General features: G+C 41.4%; 1 protein-coding gene across 4 annotated transcripts in view; it reads left to right on the top strand.

Moving 5' to 3' along the window:
* Window positions 1-15,399, top strand: part of LOC126469873 (exocyst complex component 1) — a 273,287-nt gene that overhangs the window by 152,682 nt on the left and 105,206 nt on the right. For all 4 annotated transcript variants that reach the window (XR_007586087.1, XM_050097195.1, XM_050097194.1 and 1 more), the window contains one exon: window positions 13,296-13,538. Coding sequence is in view for 3 of the 4 variants with exons in the window: in XM_050097195.1 (XP_049953152.1) it covers window positions 13,296-13,538 (243 nt within the window). In the remaining variant the exon portion in view is untranslated. The remainder of the gene's footprint in view (window positions 1-13,295; window positions 13,539-15,399) is intronic.

The following is a 15,399-nucleotide window of genomic DNA, read 5'->3' as shown; positions in this document are numbered from 1 at the left end:
TGAAAACAGCAGAAGACTTGGAGGAGGAGGAGCCAACTGTATGAAAATCCCAATGAATAGACAGAACATTGTATAAGAGGAACTATGATCCAATGGGGCAACAACAGATGTGATTTATATGTACAGCAAAAAAATGGTTACAATTTCAGAAAAGTTGGATGATTTATTGAAGAGAGAAATTTATCATGTCAGTAACACATTGGTCCACATCTTTCCCTTATGCAAGCAGTTATTTGGCTGGACATTGATTGATAGAGTTTCTGGATGTTGTGCTGAGGGATTCTGCGCTAAATTCTGTCCAATTAGTGTGTTAGATCACCAAAATACTGAGATGGGTGGAGGGCCCTGCCCATAATGCTCCAAATGTTCTCATTTGGGAGAGATACGGTGACCCCGCTGGCCAAGGTAGGATTTGGCAAGCATGAAAACAAGTAGTAGAAACTCCCACCATGTGTGGGTGGGTATTATCTTGCTGAAATGCAAGCCCAGGATGGCTTCCCATGAAGGGCAATAAAATGGGGCATAGAATATCATCACTGTACCACTGTGTTGTAAGTGTGCAACGGATGATGACCAAAGGGGTCCTGCTATGAAAAGAAATGGCACCCCAGACCAATACTCCTGGTTGTTAGGCTGTATGGTGGGTGACAGTCAGGTTGGAATCTCACTGTTGTGTGCAGTGTCTGCAGACGTGTATTCGCTGATCATTAGGACTCAGTTTGAAGCCTGACTCATCACTGAAGACAATTCTGCTCCAGTTAATGAGATTCCAGGCTGAAGTCATGTCTGGAGATGCACCAGACAGTGGTGGGATACCAACCTGACTGTCACTGACCATACGGCCCAACATCCAGAAGTGATGGTCTGGGATGCCATTTCTTTTCATAGCAGGACCCCATTGGTTGTCATCTGCAGCACCCTTTTAGCACAGCTGTACGTCAGTGATATTCTGTATCCTGTTCTGTTGCCCTTCATGCCAAGCTATTCTGGGTTTACAGTTAAGCAAGATAATACCTGCCCACACAGGGCGAGAGTTTTTAGTGCTTATCTTTGTGCTTGCCAAACCCTACCTCAGCCAGAAATGTCGCTGGGTGTCTCCCCAATTGAGAAAATTTGGAGCATTGTGGGCAGGACCCTTCAACCATCTTGGGATTTTGATGATCTAATACACCAATTGGACAGAATTTGGCACAATATCCCTCATTACGACATCCAACAACTCTGTCAATCAATATCAAGCTGAATAACTGCTTGCATAAGGGGCGGAGATGGACCAACTCATTTTTGACTTGCTGAATGTGTGAAGCTCTTTTGCTTAAATAAATTCTCCAATTTTTCTGAAATTGTAATCATTTGTTTGTCTGTACATGTACGTCACATCTTCAGATTTCCATCCCAATCAGATAATTCCTTTTTGGTGTGTCAGTTTTTGTTTTAGACTGTATTTCCGTGAACTCCAACATCTGATCACTTGGTTTTCATAAGAGTCTACACAAAATTGGACATAAGGTGTCAGTGTCCAGGTATCTACTGGTCCATTGGATACCATGTGAGTGACTGTAAGGAATACCAGTGACGGAAGTTTGTGCAGCAGTTATCTCTGGGGCATCAGGTACCAGATCTGCCTGCAGCATTGGACTGGAATTGACTTCTTGGGGATGTTCCTGAAGTCAGCAAACAGGAATCGACCGATGATAATCTGCACTAGCTACCTCGCCCTTTATACTGTCACCAAAGATGTGCTGACTGTCAAAGATCCAGAAATTGCAAAATTTCATGTAGAAGATAATATTTTGAAGCACTGGGCTCCCCGTGTGATGATTCTGATCATGGGAAAGTTTTTCAGTTGAGAACAGTGTCAGAGGTGATTTCATGTTGAGGCATCACCCTCTGGATGACAAGTGCCTACCAGTCACAGACCAGTGGCCTCACAGAATGCTTTAATAAGATGGTAGGAAATACAATGTTGAAGTGTGTTGGTGTTGAACAGAGAGATTGAGATTCAACACTGCCTGTTGTGACGTTTGCATATAACACAGCAAAGCAAGACACTACAGGCTACACACCATTCTTTAATGAGCGAGGTGGCACAGTTGTTAGCACACTGGACTTGCATTCAGGAGAATAACGGTTGAAACCCATGTCCAACAATCCTGATTTAGGTTTCCCGTGATTTCCCTAAATCGCTTCAGGCTCATCCTTCCCTTATCTGATGGGACCAATGACCTCACTGTTTTGTCCCCTCCCCCAAATCAACCAACCGACACCATTCTTTCTACTCCTCCATCATGAGACAGAAACGACAATGCATACACTGTTCCCATTTCAACTGGATGATTTCAAGATGACTACATGAAACAACAAAGAAGCAAGACAGCTAGCTTGCATATAGTCCCTGGATGCCCAGGAGAAGGACCAAGTATGTAATGGTAAAATACAGCCCAGGAGACCTGTTATGGATTTTTATGCTTGTATGGAAAGTAGTACTATCACAAAAGTTATTAAAATTATACTCTCTAAGTGGCAGCTGGAGAACACACACACAAAAGGATTTAACTTTTACAAGATTTTGCACCCAGTGGCCCCTTCTTCTGGCTGAAGAGTTGAAGGGAAAGGAAGAGGGGTGGAGGAAGAGGACTGGAGAGGTTTAGGGAAAGGGGTACAGTTCAGAAAAGTCACCCAGAACTCCGGGTCACGGGAGACTTACTGGATGGGCTGAGAAGGAAAGACTGATTGTTGGGAACTGCACTGGATGAGATTTGAAAACCTGAGAGCTTAAAGGATCTACATTCCCTAAAAGCTGATGACTCCATCATTATCCTCCCAGCAGGCAAAGGATCTACCACTGTGGTACTTGAACAACAGGAGAATGTTAATGAAGGTCTATGCCAACTGTCTGACACCTCTACTTACAGCATCTACCATCAAGATCCTATCCCTTTGATTCAGACTGACCTGCAATCCACCCTATAAATCTCAGGCCCCTCACAAGGATTTACACCTCAGTCCGTAGAACTTCTTACTCCACCTAAACCATGCATCCCCACCTTTTACCTTTTTCCTTTTCCCTAAGATCCACAAACCCAATCATCCTAGCCGTCCTATAGTTGCTGGCTTCAAAGCATCGACTGAGCATATATCTGCCTTAGTTTATCAACAACTGCAACCCATAGTACAAAGAGTTCCCTCCAATATTAATGATACTAACCATTTCCTAGATTGTCTCAAATCCATGCCTGTCCCATTCCCATCACACACGTTGCTTGTCACCTTTGATGCCATCTCCTCCTATATCAACATCCCCCACATACATGGTCTGTCTGCTGCTGAACATTTCCTCAGTCAATACCCACCTGATTCCAAGCCTATGACATCCTTCTTGCACACCTTAATCATCTTTATACTTACCAACATTTACTTCATCTTTGACGGACAGACATACAAACAGATCAGGAGTACAGCCATGGTAACTAGGAAGGTACCTCCCTATGCCAATCCTTTCATGGGTCACTTGGAGGGGGCTTTCTCGGGATCTAGAAGCCTTCAGCCCCTGGTTTGGTTTATATACATTGATGACATCTTTGCCGTATGGACTCATGGTGAGGCTGACCTGTTAAAATTCCCAGAATCTCTTAATACCTTCTCCCACTTAAATTTCACATAGTCCTAATCTGAATCCCATGTTACTTTCCGTGTCATCCTCACTGCAGACGAGCTACACACTTCTGTCCACATCATACCTACTAACAAACAACAGTACTTACATTCTGACAGTTGCCATCCTTTCCATGTCAAACATTTCTTCCCATACAGCCTTGGCATTTGAGGCAAACGTACTTGTTCGGATGCAGATTATTTACAGTAATACACCCCACTCTCACTTCAGCCTTCACTGGATGTAATTATCCCAACAACCTAGTTCAAAAGTAGATTTACCAAGCCATCACATCCTATCCTGGCACTGCTGATCCCTCCAAAAACAACTTCGGACCATCCATCCAGTATTATCGTGGTCTTGAATGTATCGATCAGCTACTTCAACAAGTCTATGATTTCCTAAAATCCTGCCCTGAAATAAGATCCATTCTGTCTGAGATTTTGCCCATCACACCTAGAATAGCTTTTCGTTGCCCTCCCTATCTCCGCGATCTCTTTGTCAGACCCTATGCTCTTTCTGCACCATACCCTATGGTTCTTACCCCTGTGACCGTCCCTAATGCAAGACTTGCCCTATGCACACTCTTACCACCAGCTATTTCAGCCCTGTAACTGGCAAAACATATACTATTAAAGAGAGAGCCACCTGTGAAACAACATGTCATATACCAGCTGCTATGTAAACACTGTTCAGCCTTTTATATCAGCATGACTACCATCCAGTTATCAGTCAGGATGAATAGGCATATACAGTGGTTGTGTACAGGCAACACACAATATCCTGTTGCAGAGCATTCTGTACAACATGACAGTCATGATCTCGGTGCCTGTTTCAACACACACGCCATCTGGATTCTTCCCCTGGACACCAGTTTCTCAGAACTCTGCAGGTGGGAACTAGCACTACAACATGTTGTTGGTTCTCGCCACCCACCTTGCTGTAATTCACGTTAATTCCTTCCATCTCGGCATTTATTCATAGTAACTGCACCTTTCTTCACTCATTTTAGTTTCCTACATCTTTCATTTACTGACTTGTCTATTTTTTGCTGTCCCCCGTCCCACCTCTGTTACATACAATTCACTTAGCTTTTCACTCTTATTAACTCATGCATGATGTTTTAGTAATAATCTCTGTCTTGCATATTACCCTGTCTTTCTCCTCTAAGCTCTCAGGTTTTCAAATCTCATCCAGTGCTGTCCCCAGCATTTAGTCTTTCCTTTTCATCCCGTCCGGTAAGTCTCCCCTGGGCCAGGGTTCTGGGTGACTTTTGTGAACTGTACCCCTTTCCTAAGCCTCTCCAGTCCTTTTGCTTCACCCCACTTTCTTCTCCATCAACTCTTTCACCAGTAGAAGGAGCCACTGGTTCCAAAGGCTTATAAAAGTTAAATCCTTTTGTGTGTGTGTTCCCCTGCTACCACTTGGTGAGTATATTTCTTATCTATCTGTTTATATTATATTATATTATATTATCAACAATTGATTAGTTTTGTTATTATAAAATGATACTCTGGGTCATATCATATGTTTCACCACTTGTTGGATAACAAAGACAAAGTTGAGGATTTTTAACCTTATTCAAAAAGATAAAAGTGCAGAGACGTTGGTGTTCTCTGTACAGAGCCCTACTACAGCCCGGAAGCACATATCATTCATGGAAACTGAAGGTCTGCTCGATTTGTAAACATAACACAAGGAACAAAGTAACCTCCATTACCAACGATTAAGACTAAACTGTTATGCAACCATGAAAACATATGATCACCTCCTTTAATTAAAGAAGCAAAGTGACGAAAACAATTTTAAAAAGATCCTGAAATAATTTTGCTCCCTGGATGAATTTCTGAATAGATAATATCGGTGCATCTTTCTGGAACTTTATTAAATTCTGTATTATGGTAAAGTAAGAATCCAGTTAATATGAATGGTCAGCATGTAGCCAAATTTTCGCTGAGAAAAATATTTGATATTTGTAAACTTGCTGACATGTTCCATATCTTAATGAGTTATTGCAATTATGAGCCACAGAATGTGTAAATAATTAACTGACTGCATAACTAACTAATGAGCTAAATAAATAATAGAAAAATAAATTTGGAAAGACTGGGCTTCAGTTGCTTGTCTGGCCATCCAGCTTCTAGTTCTGTGTTGTTTCTGCAAATCACTTTAGGTAAATGCTGGGCGATGGTCCCTTTCAAGGGAACACATCTGATTTCCTTGTCATTGATAGGACATTACACACTAGTCTTACTTCCTGTTTTAAACAAATTCACGGTACTGCCATGGGCACTTGAAAGCTACTGGCTTGTGCCAACCTTCTAGGAGGCCTTCTTGAGGCTACATCCTGATCCTTCACTGCTTGAAATTCATTGATTCATTTTGGTAATCAGGAGTAGAGGTGATGACACCTTATCTTTATTCCTCAAGAACCTCATACTTCCTCACCTATTTATTGGTTTATGCTACTTGGCTCTGGGAGTCACATTCTTGGACCTTGATCACTGCCTTATTGATATCTTTGTAAGAATCTGTTTACATGATACCTTCATGTTACCACAATATCTTCACTTTGGTAGCTGCTACTTATTCCATGCCAAAAAGTTTCTTCCATATAGCCTGATCTTCTGTGATAACTGCATTCACAGTGATGAAAAGTCCCTCTTTGTGCAACAAAGCTTTTTCCAAGGCTTTGGCAGACCAAAACTGCACTCTCCATGTTCTTCAGAAGCAATTTCATATGTATTATCTCCATGTGTACCTACTTATACACACTGTGCCAAAACTTCTGATACACCAGTTGTACAGCTATGAAGTGGAGCACCCCAGTGTTCACTCAGTACCATCCCGTGCTGGATTTACTGAATTATATTCTCTGTCAGGGCTTCAGCTCCATTTAATTTTTCCTGGAACCGAACAATTAGTTCACAGCTCTGCTAGTTGTTATTCAATCACCTTCGAAACTGACATCTTATCCTTGACTATGCCTCTGCCCCACGTCTCATATCCTTTGGATGACTTGGGTCAGAATCTGTCCTAGATGTGTGCTCACTACCTGCTATTATAAACCTTTAACTAGTTTCAGATGCAGGGACACCAGTGAAAACAGCAGCATCTTTAGTGAACTTCAATATGACATTCTGTGTTAGTTTGACCGCAACCTAATTTTCTGGCTGGATCAGCTGACATTGACCTTAATGGGGTCAAATGCCCATGCAGAACAGCATAATGTGGTTGACATAAATGGCTGCTTCACAACAATTTCCATAAAGATTGCCTCTCTCCAGCACCAGCTTTTGTGAATTGTGGAGATTCTAACAATCCTCACACAAAAACTTTGCTTTTGTAACACCTCTGTTCTCAATTTTTGCTAGACTGTATCCTCCGTCTACCTCCATTCTCAGCACATTCACTAGCCATTCCACTCTCTTGCTTATTATAACATTCTGTTATTTCTGTAAACTCTTTCAGAGTCTCCAATTTCTCTGTACATCTTTTTTTTTTTTTTTCTCTGTTTGCTCTAGGTACCCCTTACATTGTGCCCAACCTCCTTATACAAATGCATGCCAGTTTTGCATGTTTCACACCTTAAAGTGTTCCTCCCTGTCCCCACCTGATGTTCCATCCATTTTTCTTCAGCTCATGCCATCCATCTTCACTATTAGCCCATGTCAGCATGCAGCATCATGAGACACCAGTGTGTGCATGTGCATGTGTGTGTGTGTGTGTGTGTGTGTGTGTGTGTGTGTGTTATGTCATTGTACTGACTGAATGAATATGTTATGTCATTGTACTGACTGAATGAATATAGTATTAGTTTATAGAGCTTTTTACCTTGTGGATTGACAAATTGGTATTGGCATTGACAACTTTTTAACAATAAAAGCATTAAATTTCTTTAGATACTCATTTGAAAGAGTCTTAAAATATGTTGTTTGGGTTATGAGGCAAGAAGCTTGCTTTCTCAATATCATTTTTGATGGTAACTTGAGAAAAGCATGAAAAATATCTAGGTAAAATCCTGTAACTTGGGAACATACGTGAAAATAATATACCAAATTCCACATTGTTTGATCAAAAATTAATTTTTTTTTAATGAGGAAAATGTTATCTCTCAAAGTATTTGGTACAATTGCACCTGTAAACTATTGTTGTAAGAAATGGAGTTTCTGTATAGATAAAAGAAAAGTGGTGTGTATATGTACAGATATTTTCTGAACTTGACTCAAAAATCTGAACTGTAAATTGTAGAAGAATTAAAGAAAATGACTATACAGTGATGAATGTACTTACACACTGTCTGGGTCATATTACTGTGACCCTCTGTCAAAAGCCTGAATAAGCACCTTTTGCAGAGTGAACTGCTGCGAGACATGCAGGAAGAGTGTCACTGAGGTTATGGAAGATACCAATAGGAATGTGGTGCCATGCCGACTACAGTGCCATGGGTAACTGTGCTAGGTTTCTCTGTTGAGGATCAATGGTGCGAACAGCCCTTTGGTAGCCAGAGGAGTATGGTAAACTCATCCTGGTGCTCTTTGAACCATATGCGTACACTGCAAACTGTGTGAAATGTTGCATTGTCTTGTTGTTAGATGTTGCTGTGCCGAGGAAAAAATAACTGTGTATTGAGCTGAACCTGGCCCCCAAGTATAAATAAAAATTTGATCCTTTGTGCCTTTTGGAATGTCGAGATCACCCAGGGAATGCCCTATGTCCTGGACCATTCTGATGATTATTGTAGGGTGTTTGCATTCAGACGTTTCATGCAGTACTTGCCAACAGCCATATGTTGGAGAGAGTACCACTTGTTACCACTCACAAGGGGAGGCCGCCAACTGTGAAATTCAGATTCGATTCATACTGCGCATAATAAAAGCTCATGGCCAGAGGTGTAATGTGGCAAAGCACCAAGATGCACTTCTCAGCCGTTGTCAAGAAAATCGACAGTTAAAAGAAACCGTTGCGGTGAAATACTCTCTACGATATATATATATATATATATATATATAATTGTTGCAACTGATTGCCGGTAATTATATATATATATATATATATATATATATATATATATATATATATATATATATATATATATATATATATATATATAGACACACACACACACACACACACACACACACATTTGAATTACAAAAAACAAATACTAAAAAAGTTGCATGGTGCGAGATTCGATCCGGCGACCTTTGGATTACGAACCCGACCGCTTACCGCTGTGCAATGACGCTGTAGGAAATTATAAATTGTAGAGAGTATTTCACCGCAACAGTTTCTTTTAACTGTCAATTTTCTCGACAACGGCTGAGAAGTGCATCTTGGTGCTTTGCCACATTACACCTCTGGCCATGAGCTTTTATTATGCGCAGTATGAATCGAATCTGAATCTGAATTTCACAATTGGCGGCCTCCCCTTGTCAGTGGACATCAAGTTGCAGTATTGGCATGCAAATACCAACCTTCATTGCTAATGAACAGCAGTCAGCACGGTCCCTGAACCAGGTGCCTGCTGCAGAGGCCCTTACACAGCAACATTTGCTGAATGGTCGTTGAGGACCACTATTAGTAGCCTCTTGGTTAATCTTGGCAGTTAGTTCCTCAATAGTTGCACATCTATTCATTTGTACACATCTCCACAGCTGTTGTTCATCTCTGTTATCTGTGGCATGTAGTGTACTACAGTTGCCTCGGTACCGGTTTTGGAGAGCACCATTTTGTCATACACAGGCGAAATACCCTCAGACTTCAAGAAGAATATATATAATAATTCCAATCCCAAAGAAAGCAGGTGTTGACAGATGTGAAAATTACCAAACTGTCAGCTTAATAAGTCACAGCTGCAAAATACTAACACGAATTCTTTACAGACGAATGGAACAACTAGTAGAAGCCAACCTCGGGGAAGATCAGTTTGGATTCTGTAGAAACACTGGAACACGTGAGGCAATACTGACCTTACGACTTATCTTAGAAGAAAGATTAAGGAAAGGCAAACCTACATTTCTAGCATTTGTAGACTTAGAGAAAGCTTTTGACAATGTTGACTGGAATACTCTCTTTCAAATTCTAAAGGTGGCAGGGGTAAAATACAGGGAGCGAAAGGCTATTTACAATTTGTACAGAAATCAGATGGCAGTTATAAGAGTCGAGGGACATGAAAGGGAAGCAGTGGTTGGGAAGGGAGTAAGACAGGGTTGTAGCCTCTCCCCAATGTTGTTCAATCTGTATATTGAGCAAGCAGTAAAGGAAACAAAAGAAAAATTCGGAGTAGGTATTAAAATTCATGGAGAAGAAATAAAAACTTTGAGGTTCGCCGATGACATTGTAATTCTGTCAGAGACAGCAAAGGACTTGGAAGAGCAGTTGAATGGAATGGACAGTGTCTTGAAAGGAGGATATAAGATGAACATCAACAAAAGCAAAACAAAGATAATGGAATGTAGTCTAATTAAGTCGGGTGATGCTGAGGGAATTAGATTAGGAAATGAGGCACTTAAAGTAGTAAAGGAGTTTTGCTATTTGGGGAGCAAAATAGCTGATGATGGTCGAAGTAGAGAGGATATAAAATGTAGGCTGGCAATGGCAAGGAAAGCGTTTCTGAAGAAGAGAAATTTGTTAACATCCAGTATTGATTTAAGTGTCAGGAAGTCATTTCTGAAAGTATTCGTATGGAGTGTAGCCATGTATGGAAGTGAAACATGGACGATAAATAGTTTGGACAAGAAGAGAATAGAAGCTTTCGAAATGTGGTGCTACAGAAGAATGCTGAAGATTAGATGGGCAGATCACATAACTAATGAAGAAGTATTGAATAGAATTGGGGAGAAGAAAAATTTGTGGCACAACTTGACCAGAAGAAGGGATCGGTTGTTCTGAGGCATCAAGGGATCACCAATTTAGTATTGGAGGGCAGCGTGGAGGGTAAAAATCGTAGAGGGAGACCAAGAGATGAATACACTAAGCAGATTCAGAAGGATGTAGGTTGCAGTAGGTACTGGGAGATGAAAAAGCTTGCACAGGATAGAGTAGCATGGAGAGCTGCATCAAACCAGTCTCAGGACTGAAGACCACAACAACAACAACAGTATACTTTAGCCATGGCAGCATGCGAACAGTTTACAAACTTAACCATTTCGGAAATGCCTCCATCCTTAGTCCGAAAGGCAATGATCATGCCCTTTTGGTTACCAGATAAATCATTTCGTTCCTGCGTTACAACAGCGACTGCACTATTTCTTACAACACCCCCCCCCCCCCCCTCCCCCCAAGATGTTTTGTCTACCCTACACTGCTAGTCTTGCCATCTGCCATCTGCGAGTAGTTATTGCATATTGATGTTTAACATAGGAGCCACGTGTGGTAGCTGCATTGTCTAAGGCGCCTTCTCACGGTTCGCGCGGCTCCCCCCGTTGGAGATCAGAGTCCTCCCTCAGGCGTGGGTGTGTGTGTGTTGCCCTTAGCATAAGTTAGTTTAAGTTAGGTTAAGTAATGTGTAAGCCTAGGGACCAATGACATCAGCAGTTTAATCTACATCTACATTTATACTCCGCAAGCCACCCAACGGTGTGTGGCGGAGGGAACTTTATGTGCCACTGTCATTACCTCCCTTTCCTGTTCCAGCCGCGTATGGTTCGCGAGAAGAACGACTGTCTGAAAGCCTCCGTGCGCACTCAAATCTCTCTAATTTTACATTCATGATCTCCTCGGGAGGTATAAGTTGGGGGAAGCAATATATTCGATACCTCATCCAGAAATGCACCCTCTCGAAACCTGGCGAGCAAGCCACACCGCGATGCAGAGCGCCTCTCTTGCAGAGTCTGCCATTTGAGTTTGTTAAACATCTCCGTAACGCTATCACGGTTACCAAATAACCCTGTGACGAAACGCGCCGCTCTTCTTTGGATCTTCTCTATCTCCTCCGTCAAACCGATCTGGTATGGATCCCACACTGATGAGCAACACTCAAGTATAGGTCGAACAAGTGTTTTGAAAGCCACCTCCTTTGTTGATGGACTACATTTTCTAAGGACTCTCCCAATGAATCTCAACCTGGTACCCGCCTTACCAACAATTAATTTTATATGATCATTCCACTTCAAATCGTTCCGCACGCATACTCCCAGATATTTTACAGAGAAACTTCCCATAAACTTCCACATTTAACACGAGTGGTGGTCACATTAATGTGACCATGTAACGTCAGCTTTTCACTTACATTCAATCTCTATTTGAATTACACTATGTGATCAAAAGTGTCCAGACACCCCCAAAAACATACGTTTTTCAGATTAGGTGCATTGTGCTGTCACCTACTGCCGGTTACTCCATATCAAGTATACTGTTTCCGATGTGATAGTGAAATGGAAATGTGAAGGGATAAATACAGCACAAAAGCACACTGGCCGACCTCGTCTGTTGACAGACAGAGACCGCCGACAGTGGAAGAGGGTTGTAATGTGTAATAGGCAGACATCTATCCAGGCCATCACACAGGAATTCCAAACTGCATCAGGATCCACTGCAAGTACTATGAAAGTTAGGCGGGAGGTGAGAAAACTTGGATTTCATGGTCAAGCAGCTGCTCATAAGGCACACATCATGCCGGTGAATGCCAAATGACGCCTCGCTTGGTGTAAGGAGTGTAAACATTGGACGATTTAACAGTGGAAAAATGTTGTGTGGAGTGATGAATCACGGTACACAATGTGGCGATCCAGTGGCATGGTGTGGGTATGGTGAATGCCTGATGAATGTCATCTGCCAGTGTGTGTAGTGCCAATAGTAAAATTCTGAGGCGGTGGTGTTATGGTGTGGTCGTGTTTTTTCTTGGGGGGAGCTTGCACCCCTTGTTGTTTTGCATGGCACTATCGCAGCACAGGCGTACATTGATGTTTTAAGCACCTTCTTCCTTCACACTGTTGAAGAGCAATGCGGGGATGGTGGTTGCATCTTTCAACACAATCGAGCACCTGTTCATAATGCACTGTCTGTGGCGGAGTGGTTACACGACAATAACATGGACTGGCCTGTACAGAGTCCTGACCTGAATCCTATAGAACACCTTTAGGATGTTTTGGAACACCAACTTTGAGCCAGGCCTCACAGACCGACATCAGTACCTCTCCTGAGTGCAGCACTTTGTGAAGAATAGGCTGTCATTCCCCAAGAAATCTTCCCGCACCTGATTGAATGTATGCCTGTGAGAGTGGAAGCTGTCATCAAGGCTAAGGGTGGGCCAACACTGTATTGACTTCCAGCATTACCAATGGAGGGCGCCACGAACTTGTAAGGCATTTTCAGCCAGGTGTCCAGATACTTTTGATCACATAGTGTATAAATGCAGAATTTTCATGTATTTGACAGTGTTGCAGTTTATTTGAATATAGTAAAATGATTATTCCTCTTGGGTCTGAGGACATGAGACATATCTTAAATATGTACCTAAAGATTCAGAAGGGAGAGTATTTGATCTGTTGGTGGCAATATGCGATTTTAAGATACTGTCTTTATATGTTTGATGTTGTGTGTGAGAGCAATTATTGATTTTCTAGATTTAATAATTTTTTACTATCTAATCTCAGACTTTGTATGTTTCTATCCTGATATAGTAAATATGTTTCAGACTCAACTTGATCTGCCTCATAAGCACCAGTCATCTTTGGTGGATGCTGACTTAACAAGTCCTCAGGGCCTGCAGAATGCAATAGCAGCAGGCAAGGCTCTGCTGGCAGCAATGAATGCAGAAATTCATCCGGCCCTTGTCCGCCTCGCTTCTGTTCAAGAACAGAGGAAGAGGTTTGAAAAATGGAAAGCAAAATTCTCACAGACATTGTCAAGACATTTCAACAATCTTTTTATACACCTGGTATGACTTTGTTGTATGTCGGTCTCTTGATATTTTCATTATGTTATTAAGTTACCTACAGGGGTTGGACAAAAATATGAAAATACCACAGGAAATGCATGGTTGAACTAAAATTCAGATACTAGCTAAGTCTGCTGGCTGTGCTGTTGTATGAGAACACGAACCGCTCGTGTGCAACATCAATTATCACTTGTGGTCAGAACTGTGTTTTGTGTAGTTGTGAGTGCATTATGTCTGAGTTAAGTAATTCAAATATGGGCAACTTGTAGGTGATTGTATGGTGGGTACTTCTGTAAACATGAGAACTGAAATGTTTGGTGTTTCAGGAGGCATTGTATCAAAGGTTCATATTGCATACGGGGACCATTCTGCATCAGTTCAATGCAGCACTCAACACGATCCATTCAGGTTTCTTTCAAATTTGGTGCATTTAAATGATCGAGATAAGAGATTGAAAACTACCCCTTTGCAGAGGTACATGATGTTCATGAAGAAAGTTACAGGTCTGCGAAGTTCAGAAATTTTGTGAAATTAATATGCATCTGTCTCAACATAAATGACTATAATTCTGGTTCTAATCCTGATACAGCAATGAAACTCGTGTCTGAAAAATCTAATTAGTGGGGCTTTACACTGATATGCAATGTGGTGGATTTCTAAGAATTTACATGTTCAAGGTCATTGCCATTAACCTTTGAATATCTTCAAACACACCACCTTCAATTTTTTGTAAAAAAAAATATATTGTATGACTCCAGTATTGTACTATAAACATGGTAAATATGAAGATGGTACACCAAGGGCATTAATCTGAAAAATTTATTTTCTGTGCATCACTACACTAACAAAATGAGGTAACAGCTATGTATCCTTTTTTTTTTCACAATAGCAGTCATTATCATTCTGGAAAATTGGTGAGCGTTTCTTGCAGTGAAGAGACAATCAGAGAGACTTTTATTTCTACCAATCATCATTAGCTTGTTTCATGGGTGTGGCTTTTTTACTCCAACTGCAGTATACATGTGCTATGAAGTTGTATTTAATAGTAGTTTGTAAAAAAAATAGATTTCAAGTTAAAACTGAATTGTTGCAGTCCATGTAAAGTATGAAAACATGCAAGGGTATAGAAGATTTTGAGGAATGTTCCTGACTGGGTTATAAAAACAAGTGTCTTAATGTATTACTGGGTAGAAATAGAAAGCAAATATCACAGAACCTATCAACCCCTACAGGTGTTGCCTCATCTGTGCTGGGTACCTCCAGACAAGATGTTAAGTAAAAATGAAATAGCATCAGATCTGGCACTGGAATGTATAAATACTAGGCTTCGGTATTTAGGTAAATCTCCTGTGAAGAAAAAAAGGCATCAGCATGAGAAAATGTAACCAAAGCAAAAACTGAGAAAGGTTGGCTCAGTGGCACAACTGGGAAAAGAAGAGTGTGAAAAAATGGAGGAAGGGAAATCATAACCCAGTTGGAAGATAAGTTTCACAATACAGACTGTATGTGTGTCAAAATACAAATTTTGAAAGTACTTCCAAAGAGCTGAAGTATAATTTTCTGCTTCAGCTTACATGGTACAAAGAGCAAAGCAATTGAAACTTCCTGGCAGATTAAAACTGTGTGCACGACCGAGACTCGAACTCGGGACCTTTGCCTTTCGCGGGCAAGTGCTCCACCATCTGAGCTACCGAAGCACGACTCACGCCCGGTCTCACAGCCTTACTTCTGCCAGTATCTTGTCTCCTACCTTCCAAAGGCAGAAGTAAGGCTGTGAGACCGGGCGTGAGTCGTGCTTCGGTAGCTCAGATGGTGGAGCACTTGCCCGCGAAAGGCAAAGGTCCCGAGTTCGAGTCGCGGT

Source organism: Schistocerca serialis, chromosome 3 (assembly GCF_023864345.2).
Source record: "Schistocerca serialis cubense isolate TAMUIC-IGC-003099 chromosome 3, iqSchSeri2.2, whole genome shotgun sequence".
NCBI classification, from domain to species: domain Eukaryota; kingdom Metazoa; phylum Arthropoda; class Insecta; order Orthoptera; family Acrididae; genus Schistocerca; species Schistocerca serialis.
Note: the sequence above shows the minus strand (reverse complement) of the source record. Positions and strands in the feature narration are given on the sequence as shown.